Genomic DNA, 22,604 nt, shown 5'->3' with positions numbered 1-22,604 from the left:
ACTGCTTTATGTTGCATTTCAACTAGACGATAAAATTATGCAGTTAATACTCATGATTTAAATGCATCTGCAGGTACAGTTCCCTTGTAATTTTAAATTGGCAAGTGCTAAAAATCAATTTACTAGACCATAAAATTAGAGTAAATCTCACGTAAGTGAATTTGTATTAACGATTGTTTTTTATGTTAATTATCTTGAAAAATTGAAAAAAATAACAAACGATTCGTATAACTAAATAAATTTATTAAAATATTATTTACATATTTGGTATCATAAAATTATGACACTTTAAGAATTTTCTTAATTTTAAAATCGACATTTTCGAAAAGAAATTTTTGCATTGGCACTGACTCAATTCCTGCTCCCCTCACTGCTTTCCCCTGTACAAGTACTTCTCGTCCTTGCTGTCATAAACCGAGTTTTCTTGCTCCTCGTCTTGTCTATGATCTCCATAGACAACTTGAGGAACGTAGTATCGCACTCCTGAAGAATAAACAACGCCAATTTGAGGCACCGACTTCTGTTCCTGCTGCCTTTCCTGCTTCTTCTCGTAGTACTGCGGTTTGATGTACATCACCGGCTTTCTCTTCTCTTCAATAACCTGTAAAAGAAAAATGTTAAGCTGCCTGGGCCTCCCCTAGGACAAACCTCGTATTCCTGCCGCTCAAAGATATGAGGTCCTGTGTAACCAATTCCATTAGACCGTCCCTGTTTCTTGTAAATTTCAAACTTAGGAAGCGAAGGCGTGTACTTCTGATCAATGGGAGTACCAAGAATAAGATCTGGTGGTGGTCTTCGGAAGTATATCTTATTGCGGTACTGATGAGGCACCGGTGCTCTGTACACCTCTGGATTTGGCACATCATCGGTAACTTCAGAAACCGGCGCCGGTTCTCTTACATCCACGGTTCTTGGTTCTGGGCGCGGTGTGCGTTCTGTTGGTGGTTCGATGGGTCCTTGGTGAGTACCGAACGTGACCATGATGGGCTTGGCCGTTGCCAAGGTCATCAAGCTCAACAGGAGGATCTGGAATTTTGAGATTTTTTTGTTGGGGGTGGACGACAAATGCGAAAGACTTTCTCTTATGTAAGAAAGTTAATTGTGCGCGGTGTATTATTATAGTGCAACAAGAGATCGTAGCCATTCACTAAATTATCTAACATCAAAATGCAGCGCGGGTTCTTCCTGCTGTGCAACAAGAAGTGACAGTGGCGTACGGGGAAAATAAAAAGAGACAGTTTTGTAAGATCTGTTATGGGAGTTTTTTGCACCGGTGAAGAATGAAAATGGTTTATCTCGCGAACAGCGTCGGCGGCGGAACGAATATGGGATATTGCTTCTAATAATAAAAACTTGTTTCAATAGAGTTCATTGTGGTTACGGCAAATGATCAAAAACGCGTAAATGGTAAAAAGTGGAAGCAACTTAAATCGACTCTGACTTTGACCTGAATGCAATTTTTGTCGTGAAAAGAACTGTAACAACAAATTTAACATAATACAAACATAAGCAAAAAATGACATAAATACTTTTTCGCTGTTTATGTCATTATTTATAATATTTATGATTACTGTTTGCATATTCATACAATCTTCCGTTTAATGTAAGATTTCTCAAGGAGACATTAAAATACTTGTGCTCTGACAGTGAGTTTAATGAAAGGTGTAAGTATCTAATTAATCAAAAAAATTCTTACTGACATGTGTTTTGACATCAACACTTTATCAGAACAGCTTGTCTAAACACTTGCGGAAGATAAAACTTCGATCTGTGGTGGAAATTTCTTGAGTGGTAGATTTAATTCTGAAGAGTCCTACTTTGTCGGTGAAATTAAAGAAAAAAAGAAAAAAAAATTTGGCAGCACGAAGCCGCAAGAGTAAACTATTTGTAGTATAATCATTATCAGCAATTCTTTCAAATTGTTTGTTTATTCGTCGCATAACGTTTCTTCATTTTAATAGTAAATGACAAACCGAACAAAAAAATTAAATGCGAAGAATTTACATTAAAATGGTGTGTAATAGCAAACTGCACTGTCCTTCAGCTTACAGGTGCCAGAAAGTACAATCTTAGATCTATTTGTCATGTCATTGCTTTTCTTTGAAAGCTTGATACCCTTTTGTTTTAACCCCAGTTCTGTTCCATATTGTCCTGATAACTTTATGAGACAAGTAATAGGATATGACAGCAATTCTACGTATTCTCGTAATTAATGTTGCATTCTGAAACAACTCTTAAGTGAATTTTCTTGTCTTCATAAAACCAGTTCCAACCATATTTCTTCACGACCATCATCAACTTTTTGTTTTATTTTTTATTCCGATTTTATCTATAAAAAATTGCCAACATTTGCGTAATTGTTGGGTACCACATTTTTAACATCTTAAGAATTCGGAATTCAACTATAAAATGCAGTTGCGGAAATGTAAAATTTTGGTTTTATTACTTTAATTCCACAGATTTTACGACTAGACCCGCTAAATATTTTGAAATAATTTAAATATTTGCAATGAGGATAAATCTAAACCTGTTGACATTGTACCAAGCTATAAAATTCAAGAGCTTTTAGCAACGACACTTAACCCACCACACCTGAAATTGGGTAACAAAAATCTGTCTCAATGTTATTATGTCAAGTTGTTTGAAACTCGTCAAAATATCAACTACTTGTAAAGTGTATCCAAACAAACACAATTTCCACTGTTATGAAAGTCTGCGTTGCTTCACATTTCCAATATTTGATTGAGCTTGGTGCTGACAATAGCCGAGTGAAAGTGTTTAATTATTTTCTTCAGTTATAATGCCATCCAAAGAAAAATTGATTTTACTGAAATCGGGGCCGTCTGTAGCCTCTAGCAAATTTTCAATAAACTTAAAAAGGTAAAATTTCTCCCTCATGACCCAACAACCAATTACGCAACAAAACTCCAAAAATTTTCGCCTTTTCCAGCCACTTTCGATCTCTTCCGTACTCGCTCACGACCGCGACCTTGAAAGCTGTCGCACATATCTCTTAAAGCTCCAAAAAATGGTAACACATTCACATTTCCCAAAATCTCAAGTAGCACAGGAACTTCACGAGACTTGTTGCACTTTGAAAATTTTTACCGTGGTGGTAGCTCTGGCCATTGTGTTATCACTGAAGTTCAAATCGCGACTCCGGCTTAGCCGATACACATATCACTTTATAGCAGTTTAGAAAAATGCGTGTGCATCGCTGAGAGTTACCAAATAAACTAAACGCGCTCGGATCGCTGCTTCATTATTTCGCAACGATCTTCGTTTGTTGTGGCGTTCAGGTGGGGCCAGCTACTCCTGCACAGCGGCGTGAAGACGCAGGAAAAAACGAGGGGCAGGAATTAACAGCGGCTTGATCCGGCATTGAAGTCTCCGAAATGACATGCAATATTAGAAGTTTTAAGCGCAGTACTGTCAAAATTAGTGGATTTTAAATACATTTAGCTTGAAATAAGCAAACCGTGGCTATCTTTAGGTACATCCGGTAGACTGTAAGCAATTACAGGAATTATGAGGTACTGCTTATTAGAGTTTCTCTAATTGCAGTTAGACTTAATTCGTTAATGTCTAATTAAATATTAATTCTGTTTAACTGGTAGCTATCCACTTTTCTCTTAATGTCGGGCAAAATATTAATCATTTCTGCTTTTCCAATTGTTTTACTCCCATTTATCACTAACAGCGTTCTGTTTTAATGGTTCTATTTAACTCGTTCTTAATTAACTTTACCAAAACAAAACAAAGATATTGTTGACCGTAAAAACGCTCATTTCCAATACGAACAATATACAAAAGTGTTCAATTTTCCCAGGATTAATAACCCGAAAATTTCTCCCAACAACAGTAATTTCCTTTCAACAGCTGTTGGATGAATTCACAAAGAAAGTGAAAAATTACAGACTTTACACACCACAAATCACAAAACACAGAAAACTGTAATCGATCCAATGCATTCCTTTCATTTTCTTGCTGTTTTTCTTCGCCTGACATAATCCTTGATGTTCAATTGATTCTTGTAACGGTTCTCCTGTAGATTGTACTCATTACTATGAATATTTCTTCAAGAATTACGGGAAGCCTCTAGGGCTGTCTTCGTTACGTGCAATAGTTTTAATTTATTTATAATAAGCGGTTAGGTGTAAGTAATCAATGTAAGAGCAATTCTTAGATAATTTTTAGTAATTAAAACTGCCTGTTCTTGCACAATTTATTCACAAATGTATAAATTCACTTTCTACAGAAAAATTTCTCCTAAATGATTACTCTATTGTACGCATATTTGTGAACAAGTCACGTCATATAAATGATCCATAATTGGAGAATCTCAGAATTCAAAATTTGAGAAAAATTACGAACAAAGTCTTTGCAGAACTTTTAACTTTACTATTGAAGGTCAATGACATTGAAACATTGAACACATTTTTTTTTAATAATGATTATGGCGACTATTGTATCAATTTGATTTTACAAGAAAGCCAACTTCAAATTAGCAAATCTAAACAAAGTTATGCTGAATAGATCAATAGATAAAAGATAATAAAATAATTTCAACAATGAGTAAAAAATTCAGGCACTTTCGCTGAAGTTTTATTATTGTCTCTATGTCTAATAAATTTTCTGTTTTATTTCATAGCAGATGTTCGACTCGTGCAAATAAACAAAAATGAATTACCAATAAGTACTTAATTAAGAATTACATCGATTTATTAACACATCAATCTCAACGTAGTTGAATTAGTCTAGCAATTAAACCTTCGATCTGGTGTTTGATAATCTTCAAAATAATTTGACACAGTTTTCAATGCTCTTTTTCTTAATTTATTGATTATTACTTAAGATTAGAGCATCAATTTGGAAGATTCCAAATGTTCCTTCATCGAACTCTCACAAAAAAAAACAAATCTTCAGCACCTTCCTTCTTACATAAAACTTATTATAACTTCATTGCTCCCATTTCTACGACTGCAGTGCTCTTTCATTTGCACTATTTATCAAACTCCAATTACATAATTTGTTGTTTTTGCTGAAATGTAATTTACCACTCTTCTTCCGACACACAGATTGTTTCCTTGTATTGAAATCGTCTCTTCATTAACCACAAATTTCACTATAATGACTCGGGTCTCTTTTTGACAGATCATCTCGAAATAAGAATACTTAAGACACTTTCATTTTCACACAATGCCATTGATTGGACGACAATTAATTCAATTAAATTTTGAGTGAAATCATCGTCATTCTTTCTTTTTCCACTCTGAAAACGTAACTGCATCTTGATGCAAAAACTGACCTGCTTGCATCATGACACCAAAGATGGTCCCATACTTGAATCATCCTTATTTTATCAAGCCCCGGCCCCATAAACTTCAATAATTACAAGTGATAATTAGAAATGTCAAGGGGAGGAGGCAAATAAATAAAATCTAAGAAACACCCGGAGATGTCGGTTTCACAAGTGGTGCTAGTTAAATTACAAGATTTATGTGCTGAGAATGCGATTTTGACCATCTATTGGATTTTCTTCGTTTTACGTACCCAAGTGGGTCGCGTGAGGAAAATGTCAGATCTCTTTATGCAATGAAAATTTGAATAAGTCGCCATCGGCCATCGTCGTCCTTAGCGTCATCGTCGATGCTTCTTTGTTTACGCGTTCGAGGTCGCCATTGGTTAATTACTATTTCGAGCACAAAGCCGCCTAGATTCCGCGCTATCGCTTACAAAACGATTACATCACAATGGAAAGCGAAGAGCATCTTCGTCCCAGACTTTCTTCCAAACGATCCGTCTTTCAATGTCACGTTAATTACCTACGAACTTCCGACTGGTCATCCACCTGTTGATTGGTGAGATTTTGGACAAGTTGCGTAAGTTAACTGCATTGTCACATAACTTTATTGGTAGCGAAAGTGAGTAGAATTGGTGTGGGCGACTTAAAAACTGGCCTTGTTTTATTACTGGTACATTTTTGGCTGTACAAAAATAAAGTATGTTACTTAAATCTAAGGATTAGTAGTGGTGGTCCGGGAGGTCATAAAGAGAATCCAGATCATAGTTGGTATAACCATAAGCGTCGTAATCTCCATAGTAAGGTCCTCTGTAAGCAGAACCTGAAAAAAACGATGATTAATTACACGCTCCATTGGTTTAATAGAGATGTTCAAGGCTGATAATGATGAATCTTGTAGGATTCCAATGATCATCACCAGTTTTTTTAAGAAAAACGAAAAACACCGAAATTGAAATGTCATTGCCAAAAGTATCCATTGATAGCAATCAGCAGCATATTTGCCTCAAATATTTGCAATCGACACATTTGTAATAACATCACTTTATAAATGACCTTAGACAAGATAAATGATCCGATCACATCATCAACATAGTTTCTAAATTATGCGTCTTCTCTCGTAATTCTTCATGTAGAGTTATTCTTATGCATGAGACGTGTCGTTATACGACCGATGTCGACGTTGTAGCAACAATGCAGACGTCAAAAAAGGATATCTACGTATTGAAAGTTTCTTTGCTTCATAAAACAGCTCTCCATATGATTGATTGAGACAAGTAATTATAGTTTGTTGGTACAATTCAAAATACAAATAACAAGTAGTATTGTCGACAAATAGGGTTATTAAAATTCACTAATAAACCAAAAGTGAAATTAATTTCGCGGTCGATTTAAATTCCAACAAAGTTAGTTTTCTGTTCTCAACTTCAAAAGAGACAAAAATCAACACAAAATAATTGGAAATAATTAAAAAATATTTTAAGAAGCTTGAAAATATTTAGTGTTTTGAGATTATAAAAAGAATTACCCATGTTTTTGCAGCTAGATATTAGATGAAGAGAAAATTAATCGTTTCATGGATGATAACACTTCATATTCAAGAATTTGTACTACTTCGAATGGCATTCTTACAGTCAAAATTGATTGAAATGATCATCATAAGAATATTAGTAATATTAACACCTGTAATTACACAGAAGCTTTGAAATTACTGATTTGTAACACGAAAGCTCTCATCATCATCATCATCATCATCGTGTCAGGTTTAGTCTTTTTCTGTCCTCCCGTCAGCTTGATGTTTATTTGAAAAGAAGAAGCTTTTCAGATATCTTTCACTAAAATTCGTAATTTTGGTAATTTTAGTGCTAGAGCTATGAAATTTGGGGAAATTACATTTTTGAGTCGTGCATTAATTCTACTAAAATTCTAGAAGAAAAGAAATATTTGAAACTTTTGTTTTTAAGACGAAGCAAAACTTTTCCACATCCCTCAAAAAAATTCGTAATTTTAGTAATTTTAGTGCTCAAAATACGACTTTTGAAAATGTTACTACTTTTAAGTCGTGTATCAACTCTATTAAATTGCAAAATTGTAGAGCAAAATTCACTAATTTTAGAAATTTTAATTTTTAAAGCAAAACAAAAATGTACGACATCCTTCACTAAAATTCGTAATTTTGTCAATTTTAGAACTGCGGCTATAAAATTTGAGAAAGTTACAATTTTTGAGTCATGTATCAACTCTACCAAATTGTAAAATTATAGAGCAAAAGTCACAAATTTTAGAAATTGTCATTTCTGAGACGAAAAAACATTTTGCACATCCCTCAAAAAAATTCGTAATTTTGGTAATTTGAGTGCTATAGCTATGACATTTGAGGAAATTACTACTTTTAAGTCGTGTATCAACCTTACCAAATTGTAAAATTGTCGAACAAAAGATACAAATTTTAAAAATTTTAAAAATTTGTATCTGAGACAAGGCAAAAAATTTTCACATCTCTCAAAAAAATTTGTAATTTTGATAAATTTACTGCTACAGCTATGAGTTTTGGGGAATTTACTACTTTTAAGTCGTGTATCAACTCTACCAAATTGTAAAATTGTCGAACAAAAGATACAAATTTTAAAAATTTTATTTTTGAGACAAAGCAAAAATTTTACAAATCCCTAAAAAAATCGTAATTTTGGTAATTTGAGTGCTAAAACTATGACTTTTGAGGATGTTACTACTTTTAAGTCGTGTATTAACTCTACCAAATTGCAAAATTGTAGAGGGAACGACACTTATTGTAGAAATTTTAATTTTTAAAGCGAAACAAAAATGTTCGATATCCTTCACAAAAATTCGTAATTCTATCAATTTTAGAGCTGCAGCCATAAAATTTTGAGGAAGTCACTATTTTTAGTAACCAAATTGCAAATTTATAGAGCAAAAAAAACGAATTTACATTTTTAGCCGAAGCAAAAATTTGTAATTTTGGTAATTTTAGTGGTAAAGCTATGAAATTTGAGAAAATTACTTTTTTTGAAAAATGCAATAACTCTACCAAATTGAAAAATTTTATAGCCAATTTTAGAATTCGTAAAAAAACAATCTCATAAGAATTTCAAGAATCGATTTTTAGTTTTTGTAAAAACTTTTTGAAAATTCTTATTTTTTTAATCTTCAAGAATTACACCGCTAGTAGATCAATTGAAAGCATAAGAATAAAAAAATAGTCAAAAAAATAAGAAAAACTGTAATACAAGAAAACGGAAAAGTGAAACAAACACCTGTGGCAGCATATCTGCCAGCGACTAGCGGAACGAAATGTTACAGAGTTTGAAATTAGAGACAATATTATCTTCACAATTTTCTTTCTTTCGCAATATCTTCGATTTCACAACAATTAACTTTAATCTGTTTTATTTTCCAACTTATCGAATTCGAAATCTGTTTTTTTACATCCGTGTTTATTTAAATCCCTCAAGCCCAAAATAAATATTTAGACGCTTTCTTCTACGTTACGTACGGCGTATTTAATAGCTGTTTAAATATTCTTTCGGTTTTCTATTCATAAATCATAATCACAATAACTACAGTTAATAATGTCGCGATTACCTGCTTGAATGTTTTATAGTCCTACAAACCCGACGATTAATTTCTTCTGTATAGATACATAAATGATTCTAGGAATTATGCAATTTTGTTTTCCGCTCGTACTGATCACATTTAAACTACTTAAAGCGCGCCTAAATTACATAGAAGATTTTTTTGATTTTATTCAGATAAATTTCCTGGTATTTCATGGTTGGAAATAAATTTTATAGCATCCATTTAAATTGAATCGTGAATTTTTATCCTTCCTAATGAATGACCTCAACAGAAAAGTCGCGACATTTCACGGCACTGCAGCAGTAAATCTCTAGAATAGAAGATTTACCTACAGGCACAAATTTGATTGTCTTTTTACATAAAATTTTTATTAACACTAAGACATAACAAACACGATTACGATACATAAAAACTGCTTTTTTGCATTGACATTTTGTCACTTGAACTTTAAATGCAGTGAATGCAGTATTCCACTAAATTAATTAAAAATGTCATTTAGAAAATTGGAATGTGTGCTAAAGCAGTTAATGTTTTAAGTTGTACTTTATATCAGTATCAGTGACATAAATTTGTTCTTTTTTTCTTTGCCTAAATTATTATACAAGGTTTAGAAAAAAACTTGTTAATGTATTCGTGAAATTTATGTACGAAATTTTTAGCATAGTCTCGCTTTTTTCGAGTGGAAGTTCTCGTTCAACAAAATGCATGTTTCATGTCACAACTTAAATTTAACATGAGACGGTTTGAGAAACACCTTGCGTCTTTGTCTCCGTTTTCACTTTCATTACTCAATTCCTTTAATGAATTGAAGTTCTCAATCGCTTCAAAAAAAATTTAAATCCCATACACTCAATCACGCAAGCACTAATCCCAAAGGTCACAACTACGTTGACATTTTTAAGATCAAGGAAAACTGTATCAGATTTAGAAAGCCGCACCGAAAATATCTTCACAGTGTCGATTTTCAGAATGTTTCTCTGCGCTGCTGCGCCCAGTTTATTATTTATGAAATTGCACCGATAAAACACTTACTTAGTACATATCGCAATCGCAAATTAGCTCATAAAATTATTAATGGAGCAGCAAGCCGACACGAAGAACTAAATGTCATTACAAGGATCTAAAAGTCTCCATTTTCCGTAAACGGCGAAAAGATTTTTCCTGATCAATTTCTCATAATGACATAAATTTCAGGGGCGCAGATTTATTTCTTTCCTCTGGCGGCAAATTATCGTTTTCACGGTTTTAATTTTGGTCGTTGCGCCCAAACTATGTTAGAAAACAAAGCAATTTTAGATCCAGAGGTTAGCCTTCGAAAAATATCGAATATCAATTTATGGCGGCGACTTTCGTTGCGCAAAAATTATTTAAGACAAGCCTTGCTCTCGGGAAGTCAACATAAACAAGATTTTCGAAATGGTAATGATGGGAAATCGATCCTTATTGTTGGTAATGTGTGGTCACTGGACATTTACCATATGGTTTAAATTGGGTCAATTGAAGATAGTGATGACATGGACTTGCACGTGGTAAAACAGCCATAAATTACGTTTACCATAATTAGAACTGACAAGATTTATTAATTCGTTTATTTAAGAAAACATTTATCATAGGTGATGGTTGTAAAGGCGACGTTTGGATGTACAATTTAATTTTAACAAATTATAGGTTATGAAGATGTTAAATAAGGAACTATTGGCAGTTATTGGTTTATAAGGATATCGCAGTTTATAAATGGTATTTTGTGAACAAACATTGAGAAAATTAGACAACTAAGGTTGCACATTTAAATATGTATATAAATATCATCAAAAACGGAAAAATTTTGTAAAAAAAAGAACCATAGGCGCGGTTACAAATATTTTGATAAAAAAAGTTCGAAATTGTAAACAACCATTTAATTAAAAAGAGAAATTAAAATTCCAAAACAAAGCTAATTGTCCGACTGTATTTTTCCAGTGACTTACATAAGTGTTTAACAATTATTGATATCGTTAACTGAGAGGAAAACTTTCATTTTTAGAAGATTTATTTATGATACCTTTTTTAGACATATCAATGGATCTAGATAAACTGCGCCCGCATTATAATTATGATTATTATTCTTTTCGAAGTTTTCTACTTTACATTTTTTATCTAGTTTTTAGCACACCCTTGTAGAAAAAAATTAGACTAAGGGTTGTTCTTCCAGAACAATTTATGTGGTGATTATCGCTACTTTTGGCACAAAATTGACAATTCAAAGAAATATAACTATTAAAGTTAATCGATGCAAATGGCCCCAAATGGTATTTATTTTCTGGTTTTAACTCTTCTGATGTCACATTTTACGTACGAAATTCGTCAAATTTAACTTTCTAGCTCGACTAGTTTGAAACTAGTTGAACTTCAGATGATACAGTTTAGAAAAAATCTTTAATTTTTTATTCATTCAACATGAGACTAGTGATATGCTTAAATTAATTATATTAATTATTGTAATTATAAATTACAGCATAAATTATTGATCGATTTATTTAAAATTGCCTCCGCACTCGTTTTTCCTAACACGAAAGCCGCCTAATCATACCGGAAAAATCAGAGTCACGTTCGCGCTAAAATTCTCAAAATTCCAACCGACATTCATCCACTGCTTCTTGCAACACCGAACCCCCTGGTACAATATTAATGATGGCCCCAGCTTTATATAACCACCAGGAAATCGCCTTAACAATCGATAAAATCTAAGTTTTCCTCGCAACTACATGACACCTGTAATTTATTCCAAAATGTGGGTCCTTGATATTTAAAAATCGGGCATGGACCGGTTTGACATTTTCGACTGCTCTGATTACTACCGAATTGCCTGAAAACTTCGATTATCCTTACCTATGGAAGAAGTGTATACAGTGTTGACGAGAGGTTGCGCTACTATCGCTTTGTGCAGGATTGGTTTGGTGTAAAGAGGTTTGTAAATGCGTTTAACAACTGGTGCCACCTGTTTGACAATAGCTGGGGCTATCGGCTCGATGTGTTTAACAGGAGGAAGATGAACGTTGGGACCGCTTTTGGAGACGACGGCGTTGAATCCGTTCACTGGATCGGCAACGTAGTCCACTGTACGGATGGAACCGTCGGGTTCGACGAGGGAATATTGGCCTTTGACTATCTCTCCGTCTCTGATCTCCTGCTGGCTCTTCACGTCGCCGGTATGTGGGTCGGAGACTCCGTACTTGAAGGCGTATTTCGGATGAGACTAAAAAGGAGTGAAAATAAGTAAGATGACATTTTTTGGAGTTCTTTCCAATGTTATAAATAGGATTTCGAGTTTCTCAAGTGAACTAAAAAAGTAACTTCTGCTTTTTCCGTCTGTTTAATTCCTAACTTCCAAAAATTGAAACAGGCAATATAAAAAATTTCAATATTTTTTCAGATATATGTATTTTGACACAGACGATTGATCTGAAAACCACTTTCTTGAAAATTGCGAATGCAAGACATACAGTATAAACTACTCGTATTTTGCTATCGATTTCGGAATTGCGTTTCGATGAAATACTGTCTGTCGGTCGGTCGGGGCATTGTAATTCTGTAATTTTTCTTGTACATTCAACTTGTGATTTGTATATTCACTAGTTTTTAAAGACGAATTAATAAAAAAGATTTGAAATGTGTGTTTCTGAAAATGAGCTTTAATCTAACTTTTATTTTTAAATTTGTTCATATAACAAAGGATTAACTGACCCTATGAGAATGTATGATCATAATCTTCTGTTCTTATCATGAAAACTTTCTCTGTGAAAAACCATAAGCTTTTCACACAAAGGAAAATATGCGATAATGTCGTTTTTAAAACTACGTAATTTTCTTACAATACCCAAAAAAATTCTATTTGATAAGATATTTTATAAGGAATGTTCTCTACTTATCTAATAAAAACATCAGATGTTGCATGCAGTTTTGAAAAGATAATTTTGAAATTTTTAAATTTGTTCTTTACGGTTTTGCTATTTTTTTCATTCGAAGCAATCGCACGGCAAAAAGTAATTTATAGGTATTGAATTTTCTCTACAACACACTGAAGAAAAGAAACTTTTCTAGGTAGTTACGAACACTTTTCTAATCACTTTTCCAATTAGCAACACTTTTCCAGCTGGCAACCATATGGTTATGAACACACTTGTTATGGTAACAATAAAATTATACTTACAATGATTTCATCTATTCTCACTTTTTCAAAGCATATGATTAGAAAATGCAAAAATAAAAATTAAGATATTTCTTTTTTCCAGAATTTTGGTCGAAAAAAGATGACATCAACTCAGATTTTTGGTCATTATGACACTCTGTGTATTATATTCCAATTAAAGTGGCTGTTTTGAATAGATCATAGTTTTTGCTCACATTTTTGCGAAAATTATAAATAATCATAAATAATGTGTTTTAGCACATACAAAGTGACTCGCAATTTGGGTATTGATTACAAAAGTGCAATAGTATATAGGGTGTGCCATTTAAAATAAGCAAGTTTACTACTAGTACGGTTTTTCGGAAAGTGTCACAAAATGTGAAAATTAGCATACGATTCATCTTATTTACATACTTCGCGACGTGAAAATTATAAGGTTCTAAGTGATTTTTTGTGAAAATTTAAATTGTCTGTTTTGCGATTTTTTTAAACATTTTCTATCATGTATAAAAAAGAAGTAAGTTAATATTTTATCAAGCCAAAATGATTTTAATAGATCCTGTAATTTTTTTAAATAAATGCTTAATAAATTAAAAAATAAATTAAATTAACGAAATATCACTGATAACGTGAACACTGATCAATTTAATGCAAATGTTAGTTAGAACCTTATAGTTCTCAGGTCGCGACTTTATTGTTTCTCAAAATTTTATATTCATCATTTTTAGATTTTGCAAATGAGCTTATTGTGGCAACTTTTTAATTCAACGTTTTAGAGATGTCAATTCTTTACATTAATGTATTTTTTTTGTCTACATATAAAGCTTGGAAATTATGGTAAATATTTAAAAGTTAGATAGTCAAGAAAGTCGAAGAAGTTCAAACTGAAGATGTTAGAATAGTTTTTGATTAACAGAGAGCTTCACAATCTTAACAAATGGTAATTCATACTATCAAGTTATTATTCTTTTAGAATCATAATCTAAATTTTCCCTTATTAAGTTAAAATACACTGAAAATTTGCAATGAAAGATTGAAAAGTCTGGACTGTTATGACTCACGTTTACATAACTCCGATTTTTATTTACTTGGCCGATCCTGTAATATTGCCTCACAATGGAATAACAATACAATAATGAATGAAAATTTCGTTTTCATCTAATCGAACACTTTCAGTTTTTCACAGTCTATACAAATTCCACATCGACTTACACCTGAGAAGATCACTTCATTTTTTTCCATTTCCCATCATTGTCTGAATTTCCCAAAAGAAAACCGACAATCCCTCATTGCACCACACAATTTTTCCACGCACTCTTTCACACGTGAAACGCTTAGCGGTATCACCCCTGAACGTGCCCTTATTAACTTTCGTCCTACGTCAAACCCACCATACTTACATAGTAATCAACTTCATGATCTCTGTGTCCTACTACTCCTGCAAACACCCTTGGCACAAAAATCCCCACAAATGCTATGAAAAACTGAAAAAATATACAGAAAATTAACACGTTCACTTGTGGTAAAGCCACCCTACCTTGAGGTGGGCCACCATGTTTGAATTTCCCAAGAAAAAATTCTAACTGGAAGTGACTTAACCTACTTGGTATATATAAGAACCTCCCAGTTCACAATGCATATTGTCTCCCCCTCCCTTTGGTGGCGCAACCCGCAAAGAAGGTCGCACCACTTGAAATTTCCAAAATATAAGTCGAACTTTAAAAGCGTTAATTTGTGTAATTAAGTGTCTTCAAAGCATCAATTGTTTTAAAGATGGACATTACAAGTTTAAAGTTACATAAACTATAATTTGACACGTCATATTCTTCCGGTGATTGCTTTTCCGATCTTAACTATTCAAATAAATGAGGAAACTGACTCAGCTACTTAATAAACATTAAAATAAGATAAAAAGTACAAATTCGAACAAAACGATATAATGTTGTTTGTTTTAATAAAATGCGATGAACGCTTGTTGCGTTCAGTTTTCGACATTTTGACCATTGTAATGGTTTCTCTCTCCTCAAGGTCTGTTTCACAATAGATAAGAAAAGAGATTAAAAATCCTATGAATAATGGTCGTGCGATTTTCGCCCATTCATAACACCACTGATCCGCTGATTAATTATGTATTTTATGCGCCACCGTGTCGATTATATCGGCGCTGATTGAGAGGATGTTGTATGCTAAACAGAGTTTGTAAAGCAGGCAATTTTTTTTCTGGGGGGCAGAAAAAAGCAAAATAAGAGATCTTCCAAAATTAAATGAAAGAGATTTTCAAAAATTTTCTTGTGGTTGTGCTAATGTAGAAATTACACTCTCACTCTCACACAGTCATCAATTTTGGAATTACATTACATTACAAATCTTTGTTCTAACAGATTCCCATATCATTCAGCGTTTAGTGGGAAGAAAAAATAAACTATTTGTAACTGTTTTATAAATTATCAAGCTTTTACTAATTAAAATAAAGAACATTGTTTCTTGTATGTATTTTTTTATTAACTTCAATGAATTATTTTAAAGTTTAAAATGGCAACATAACAAAACTTTTTTTTTTAGTTGTTTTTTATAAATAATGTTGAACTTTGTTGCCGGAAAGCTAAAGAATCGCAGAATTTTCTGTGTCACTCCGAATTATAAAAACTGCAGTTTATCTTTCTGTCTAATATTTCACAAACTCGCAAGTGAAAGCTTCCTTTTGATTCCTATCTTTCCTTTAATAATCTTTTTAAAAGTTGCCCAAACCGCGTTATCTGATCTTTAATTACAATAAACTCCAGTCGGTTTAATCCAGAATCGCCTCAATAAATTATCCAAATCTTAGAATTCACGTCTTATCTCGAACACGATGAATAATTTATTAAATAAAATTACACCAATGGAAGAAAGTCAAATGGAAATAATGAATGGTGGCTCGCATTTCGCTCCTCATTTACATTTTAATTCAACAAACGACTTGTCAAATGTTTTACAATTACACGGAATGCGTTTTGGTTTTTAATTGTTATGTCATAATTAATGTTAATAACAAAATGTAGCAACATTCCCGAGCGCTGTGGGAATTATGTCAATTACATGCCAGAGGAGAAAATACTGCCTTGTTCTAGTACTTGCCGACAAAAGTGCAAGGCTAACAAACGGAGATCATCAAATTTGATTTTTTACCTTTTATTATCAAATTACAACGAAATTGTAAAAATACTGTTGTCTGCGATATCACCATTTCTATGTACAAAAAGCGTGGAAATTATTTCTAGTAGTGTCCATGTCCTCCTAGAAAGCCATGTCCTGCACCCCCGATGGGGGCGGCGTGGACCGCCGGACCAATCCGTTTCACTACAGCATTAAAGCCGTTAACATCATCGGCAGCGTAGCTCACTACTCGAATGGTACCATCGGGTTCCGCCACTGAGTATGATCCTTTGACCACATCTCCATCGCGGACCTCATGCTGGGCTTTGTTGTCACCGGTGAGACCGTCAGCGACTCCATAATTGTACGAGTAGCGCGGATGTGCCTAAAATTGATTTTAAGAGGTGGAAGATTGTGATTTATTAAAGTTACGTAGTAATCGACTCCTTCCAATGGGTCGGGGGCGGCGACAACCGCTCCGTGACCCACTCCGAATCCAAGACCATGATGATATCCCGGAACTGGAACTCCAGCGTTGGCTAAAGCCATTAAGGCCAAAAGGGTGATCTGAAAATAGACAACCAAAATTACAAATAGAAATTTTCTATCGTTCGATCAATCAATTTAATTGACGTTGTAGGTATTTGCGTTACCATGAAGAACCGTCCTCATATGGCAATTTCACTATCTCTTCGTGATATATCACCTCGGACGACTCCTCTCACGACGTAACAACTCTATAATAAAAATCTGCTCACCTGCAGTAAAGCCATTTTGTATGGACAGCACTGGAGTGTGGAGTGCAACTGGGGGCTCCTCCCCAACTAACTGTATTTATACCAAAACAATGCTCCTTCACCACAGATCTCAAGGTTTATTCATTTTTTACAAAGTTCAAAAAATCTTATCCCCATTATGGCTTTTGTGCAGCCGTCTATTATGTTACTCCGTAATAAATTTAATAGGTCGTGAACGGAGCCTGAACTTTACTCGCTCTTAATTCCACCGATTGAAAACTGTTATCAGGTGGCAAAACACGACGAAGATTTCTGATAATAAAGTTTTTCACCGATTTACAAACAAAGCGTGGTAATTTAGGGTTGTCTGAAAATAATTACAGTGGAGGCGGAATTTCTGAAAAAGTAAAGAGAGCGTGGCCAAGGTGACTTTTAAGTAGATGTCTTCAGATGGTCAATGTTAAACGCGCAATTGGAATTAACTTTTTTTTTCTTTAGTTTTGGACTTAATTTTTAATTATTTCTCCACAGAATCCGCGGCGAACAAGCTGGTCAAACCCATAAATAATCCCCTACTGTCATATTTCAAACTAACGGCGCTTCCATCACTCTCCCCATTCCACCCACAATTACACCATCACCCACACCGCTCCCAAACAGGCATCCAAAAACGTCGCTATCTTTTTATCTTGAAGCGGAGGTTCTGACGCACGTCATTAAGTTCATTTAACAAATTTCTCAATCACTACGTCGAATTTTCTGCAGAAATTATTCAGTAGCTAAAAAAATTTAGTCGCGTACCATAAAACGCCCACTTTTCCGCCATCGATACCTATTTACGATCCCAAGAAAAATTCTTAATTTTCTAGCGGTATTCGTAATATACGAGCGCAATAAAAGAAGTCCCATGTAGGTTTTCGCCCATGAGTCGTCACTGACCCATCAATAATTTATTGGGTTACATTACTGCAATCGTATTTTCTCAGTGCAGGTGGACACAAACGGCCAAGATTAGATTTTCGCAGGATGGGTCAGTAACCCTGCAAAAATGAGCTTCTGGCGATTTTTTTTATTATGATTAATGCAACGCACGCGATCTTAAAAAATAGTTTTTGTTGTTTGGCGAATTTAATTGGTGCTTCGGTAGTTCAATTTTGTAATTTGTTGATTATTTTGGATGATGGGTGTTATTACAGATGATTATTGGCGGTTGGCGATGTAAATTTTCATGTTCCACCACTACTCGGGTAGGAGTTTATATATTATAAAGTTGGAGTCTTTTTGTAAAGTTCTGGTTTTGTGGAGTTGCTGTGCGGGCATATTGTGTTAATTGTTTGGTGACGTTGATTTGGGGTAATCTGCAAGAATGAGAGTGAGAGTTATTGTGTTTGCGGTGAGTTGGGGTTGAAATTTCTACAATTTCCATTAAAGGGGTTTCAGAAGAATAATAATTTACTGATATGAATTTGAAGGAAAAGTTTAATGACTTTATATTACACTCGATACTGATTTATGTTTAAACAATTTTTAAGACAACTCCCACTTTATCTCCAAAAAGGTGTATGAGACTCTTGTTTATACGCGGATCTAAATTAATCTTGAGAAATGGGCAAATAATACTTCTGTTAATTTTGGAAACAAACGTGTAGGCTTGCTAAGAATTTAATTTAGTCAACAAATTCTGCTAAATCAACGGATAGATAATGCGCGAGTGTCAGTTCAACAAAATTTACAAACAAATGCTTGGGCACTGGGATTTTAGCCCATCGAAGTATGAGTAAAAAGGCTCTTCTTGAGTTTTCTTCACTTTTGGTCTACTCCGGTCCTGTGTATCCTGATCAAACTTCTGAGTTACCACAACCTTCGCCTTTCTCTAATAAAGGTGCTCATAATTCATCTGTTAGGCTTTTTAATAGATATGTAATTTATTATTTCAGTAATTTATCAAATTTGTGGACAAAACTTTAAAAAAAATTTTGTTCTAAAAATTCAACAAAATGTAAAATTTCTAAAAAAAAAGTTAAAGTAAGTATTTCGATTCATTAGGAGAGTTAAGAGAATATTTTCATATTTTCAAAGCATTTAAAGAATAAATAAAGTCTGAATAGTTCTAAAAACCAAAAAAAAAAAATAAGCAAACTAGTACAATCTAATAAAACTACTGAAATATCTAAGAAATCTAACAAATTCGATGATTAAAGAGCCTAACTGTAGAAGAATTTAAAGAGTATCAAAAATGTAAAATTAAGAAATAAAAATAAAGATACAAAAAATTTGAAACATATGGTATATTAAGTATTAAGAACGGTAAATACACTTTACCGATCGAAGACAATTGTTTGGAGGAGAAGCGCAGCGACGACTCCAATTATTGTCTGAGATCGGTATAGTCCTTAACGTTCGTGATGCTTATAATATTTTTTGCACGATAAACAAATTTCGATTATTTTTATAAAACTAAAAATGTTACAAATAATTGACATTAATTGTTCTTCAAAAATTCCTAAAAAGTCAAAATTTCGGTCTGAGAATGGATATAAATTCTTCTTTTTTAATGACTATTTTTAAATTTTTACTTACCGTTTTGTTTATCTTGGTAACCAGTAAACTCAACTTACTGTTCTAACAGCAGGTACGGTAACTAAGCAAAATTGCTCTATCGTGCAAAAAAGGCATTATTATGTTAAAAAATATGTACAATTTAATATTAATATTAATCATTTCATACTTCATGCTTCACAAAAATAACAAATTTAAACAGTCTAATTCATTAATTTCAACTAATTATACATCTAATAAAATTTGAAAATAAAGGAATTTAATCTCTCGACTCTTCTAGACTCCAAGCATTATTTAAATTGCATACACAAATAATTTAGCCTTATCGAAAAAAATTCAAATTCCTATTTTTTTGTTTCTGTAGAAGATAATAATTTAACTTATTATTAAAATAAATAAAAAACAAAAAAGCAAAAAAATGCTGTAAACTTAAAATCACAAAAAAAGTTTAAACTTTTAGAGCTGCTTGACTTAATACAATTTTAATAATTACAACTTAGAATTTGGCCAAAAGCGATTGTTATAAATACCAATAATAAAAAAATTGCGCTTCTCTTCGTCGACCACGAACAGCAAACTGGACGTAATTTCTTTCATTCTCTTTGAATTTTGCTGCGTTTGGGTCAACTTCATTGCCCAAAGCAGTCTTTTTAATTATCCTTTCGTTAATTCATCTTTTACGACCCAATCCAAATCGCACTTCCATAAAAAATCTAATTACGCCCCACAAAATCGTAATTTTTTTTTCTCCACTTCCTTAAAAGTCGTTTGCTCTAATGCTATTTTAATTCTACAACAATTTTCGCAATGTCAGTCATCCGAACAACTCTTGTAATTTGATATTCGCCAACTCCATTAAAACTCGCCGACACGACAATTAAGATGTAATTTTTTCCTCAAGTTCAAGTCAGTTGTGATCGTTTTTTAACTTGTAATTTCGGAGAATTCCTTGGCAATGAATATTCACCGCATTATTAACGGAGAACCCACGTTCCTAATAAATTAAAACTTCACTCAACTCGAGTACTTCATCGCAAGTAAAACGGAGCGATTAATTAGGAAAGTTTAAGTCGATTTATGCTAATCCCAATCGAGTTTCGATCTTCGTAATCCAGATTTTGTCAATAATCGCCTTTTTCAGCAATCGATTATTCTGTTTCAGCCGTAGGTGGTGCGCGTATAAATCAAACCAGCCGCCCCCATCAAATGAAACGTCTAATTATCCGGATTTTTATGAACTAACTGTAACCGTAACAATTACAGTTTAGAAGGACAAAATCCAGAGGCGGATAAAGGCGATGTGGATTTTTCGTGTTTTTTTTTTGTTCTGCTTTTGTGGATTCGGCGATTTATTACGCTGCTTCCTATCATATTTCCATAATAAAGGTGTCAGCGATAATAAAACGTTGGGGCAAAATTTATTACCAATTTGCGATAATCCGAATAAAATTTTTATTGTTTCGTGGGACGAGCTAAATTTAAGATGGTAATAATAATAATCATTTTGGTCGTGAAAATGTCTTATTTTATTAAGTTGTATGAGTCATCGTGATTTTGATATGGACATAAATCCAGCCTTTCAAAGAAGAATGCAAACAATTCTATAAGTAAACTGAAAGAAAAATTGAAGAAAATTAAAGTTAGAATGAAGAAAAAACGAAGAAACATAATTAAGTATTGCCCAAAAATGGTGAAGAAAATCGTGATTAGTAGATAGAAAAAGAAACTTCAAAATTCTGCGCACTTTAAACAAAAATAAATCAATTTAAGAACTAAGAAATCATGATTCGATTAATCCTTGAAACTTTCATTGATCTATTATTAAATTTCCGAATTAAATAAAAATAAAATTGAGTTTAATATTTTAACGAAATTCAGATACAATGTGTATAATATAACGGATTAAATTTTATTTATATAGTTTTGAGTAAATATTTCATTTTAATTAGAATTTAATTAAATTTAATAATAATTCCAATCATCTGATTAGGTTAATCTCGAACTGAACTTTAATGTTTCAATTAATATTTCAATTATGTACTACCCTATACTATTAGTGTTGTAAATGAAGTTAGTTGTTGAATAAAATTGATTTCTTCAACCATTTTTCCATGAAGTAGACCGTTTTTAATTGCCATCGTTTATAAATTCCAGCTGACAGTTCTATCTGCGGTCAATTCCAGCATATCAGCTGTGTCACGCCTCTCATTAGTGGACTGGAATAGTTACAATTACCACGAACCCTCAGGACCCGGAACTTATTCCTTCGGCTACGACATCGACGATGCCGCGACAAATAACGTACAATTTCGAAACGAAGAGCGACACCCAAACGGAACTGTGACGGGAAGCTACGGCTATGTCGAACCTGATGGAAACGTCAGACTCGTTCATTACATCGCCGACCACAATGGTTACAGGTATTAAAAATCATATTTCTAATCAGAAAACTAATTCAACTTTCTAGAGTACGAGAAGAGAACCCTTTAAAGTTGTCCATGCTAAAACCAATCCGGTACCCGGATACTCCGTTCTACATCCCCGGATTTGACGACGTACGGCGAATTGCTGCTACTGGATATCCGCCGTATCGACGCTATTTTCCTCACAAATAATATTATAAGTGACCTATTAATATCTAACTCAATAAAGAGCTAATTTATTTTAGTGGGATGGTTGAAGCCGATTAGCCCTCCTTGGCGCGCTCCGATCGATAAACTGTTGCGCTTAATTGAGAGCGTACAAGGTTTTTATAGGCGCGATTAAAGTAACTACCCTTCATTATGTTTGTGACTAATTTATTACTCAATCACCTGCGCTTGTAGTAATGTTACAGGTCAAACTACGAAATGCTTTATTTTTCTTTTGGAAACGCGGGAGTGTCTCGAGCAAATATCAACACTGCTTACCGTAAAGTGTGCTGTAACAAATTTACTTCGATTTTTATTGGTGCCATAATAAAGGAATGGCGCACTTATTGGATAGGAGATTGATGGAGTTGAACTATGAATGACTCGGAATTACTGTATTATTCATGCACTGTCATTACGACAATGAAATAATCCATATTGCCGATAATCTACTGTCTAAACTCGGTTATTTACGT

The 22,604-nt window shown here is 33.4% G+C and overlaps 4 protein-coding genes across 4 annotated transcripts; 1 reads left to right on the top strand and 3 right to left on the bottom strand.

The window, feature by feature from the left end:
• Window positions 1-222: 222 nt before the first annotated feature.
• GV1 (nuclear protein GV1) lies at window positions 223-3,301 on the bottom strand. Its single transcript, XM_088037388.1, has 3 exons — window positions 3,109-3,301; window positions 649-1,026; window positions 223-601 (listed from the first exon to the last, which is right to left on the bottom strand). Exons 1-3 carry the CDS (start codon window positions 3,127-3,129, stop codon window positions 368-370), a joined length of 633 nt encoding a protein of 210 aa, XP_087893514.1. The 5' UTR covers window positions 3,130-3,301; the 3' UTR covers window positions 223-367.
• A 2,647-nt stretch (window positions 3,302-5,948) lies between these two features.
• LOC148173968 (cuticle protein 8-like) lies at window positions 5,949-14,707 on the bottom strand. Its single transcript, XM_088036289.1, has 4 exons — window positions 14,605-14,707; window positions 14,468-14,551; window positions 11,768-12,134; window positions 5,949-6,125 (listed from the first exon to the last, which is right to left on the bottom strand). The coding sequence occupies exons 1-4, from the start codon at window positions 14,620-14,622 to the stop codon at window positions 6,025-6,027; spliced, it is 570 nt and encodes a 189-aa protein (XP_087892415.1). The 5' UTR covers window positions 14,623-14,707; the 3' UTR covers window positions 5,949-6,024.
• A 1,516-nt stretch (window positions 14,708-16,223) lies between these two features.
• On the bottom strand, window positions 16,224-17,004 carry LOC148173967 (larval cuticle protein A2B-like). Its single transcript, XM_088036588.1, has 3 exons — window positions 16,961-17,004; window positions 16,635-16,769; window positions 16,224-16,587 (listed from the first exon to the last, which is right to left on the bottom strand). Exons 1-3 carry the CDS (start codon window positions 16,973-16,975, stop codon window positions 16,324-16,326), a joined length of 414 nt encoding a protein of 137 aa, XP_087892714.1. The 5' UTR covers window positions 16,976-17,004; the 3' UTR covers window positions 16,224-16,323.
• A 1,243-nt stretch (window positions 17,005-18,247) lies between these two features.
• On the top strand, window positions 18,248-22,113 carry LOC148173966 (cuticle protein 6-like). The gene is made up of 3 exons (XM_088036212.1): window positions 18,248-18,332; window positions 21,653-21,918; window positions 21,966-22,113. Exons 1-3 carry the CDS (start codon window positions 18,306-18,308, stop codon window positions 22,111-22,113), a joined length of 441 nt encoding a protein of 146 aa, XP_087892338.1. The 5' UTR covers window positions 18,248-18,305.
• The last annotated feature ends 491 nt before the right edge of the window (window positions 22,114-22,604 follow it).

The sequence above is a fragment of the Gnatocerus cornutus genome, chromosome 5, assembly GCF_029298725.1.
Source record: "Gnatocerus cornutus isolate USDA-ARS CGAHR chromosome 5, icGnaCorn1.1, whole genome shotgun sequence".
In the NCBI taxonomy this organism is placed as follows: Eukaryota; Metazoa; Arthropoda; class Insecta; order Coleoptera; family Tenebrionidae; genus Gnatocerus; species Gnatocerus cornutus.
The sequence above is the reverse complement of the archived record's forward strand: the minus strand, read 5'-3'. Positions and strand labels throughout refer to the sequence as shown.

Excerpts from the sequence above, each read along its gene's own strand:
- GV1 (XM_088037388.1), bottom strand. The coding sequence starts at position 3,129 with ATGGCCAGAGCTACCACCACG. Across the intron at positions 1,027-3,108 it reads TGGCCAGAGCTACCACCACG|ATCCTCCTGTTGAGCTTGAT; the intron begins GTAAAAATTTTC and ends TCAAAATTCCAG. Across the intron at positions 602-648 it reads TTGAGCGGCAGGAATACGAG|GTTATTGAAGAGAAGAGAAA; the intron begins GTTTGTCCTAGG and ends TTTCTTTTACAG.
- LOC148173968 (XM_088036289.1), bottom strand. Across the intron at positions 12,135-14,467 it reads ATCATGAAGTTGATTACTAT|TCTCATCCGAAATACGCCTT; the intron begins GTAAGTATGGTG and ends ACTCCTTTTTAG. Across the intron at positions 6,126-11,767 it reads TGTATACACTTCTTCCATAG|GTTCTGCTTACAGAGGACCT; the intron begins GTAAGGATAATC and ends CGTTTTTTTCAG.
- LOC148173967 (XM_088036588.1), bottom strand. Across the intron at positions 16,588-16,634 it reads TGGAAGGAGTCGATTACTAC|GCACATCCGCGCTACTCGTA; the intron begins GTAACTTTAATA and ends AATCAATTTTAG.
- LOC148173966 (XM_088036212.1), top strand. The coding sequence starts at position 18,306 with ATGAGAGTGAGAGTTATTGTGTTTGCG. Across the intron at positions 18,333-21,652 it reads TGAGAGTTATTGTGTTTGCG|CTGACAGTTCTATCTGCGGT; the intron begins GTGAGTTGGGGT and ends TATAAATTCCAG. Across the intron at positions 21,919-21,965 it reads GCCGACCACAATGGTTACAG|AGTACGAGAAGAGAACCCTT; the intron begins GTATTAAAAATC and ends TCAACTTTCTAG.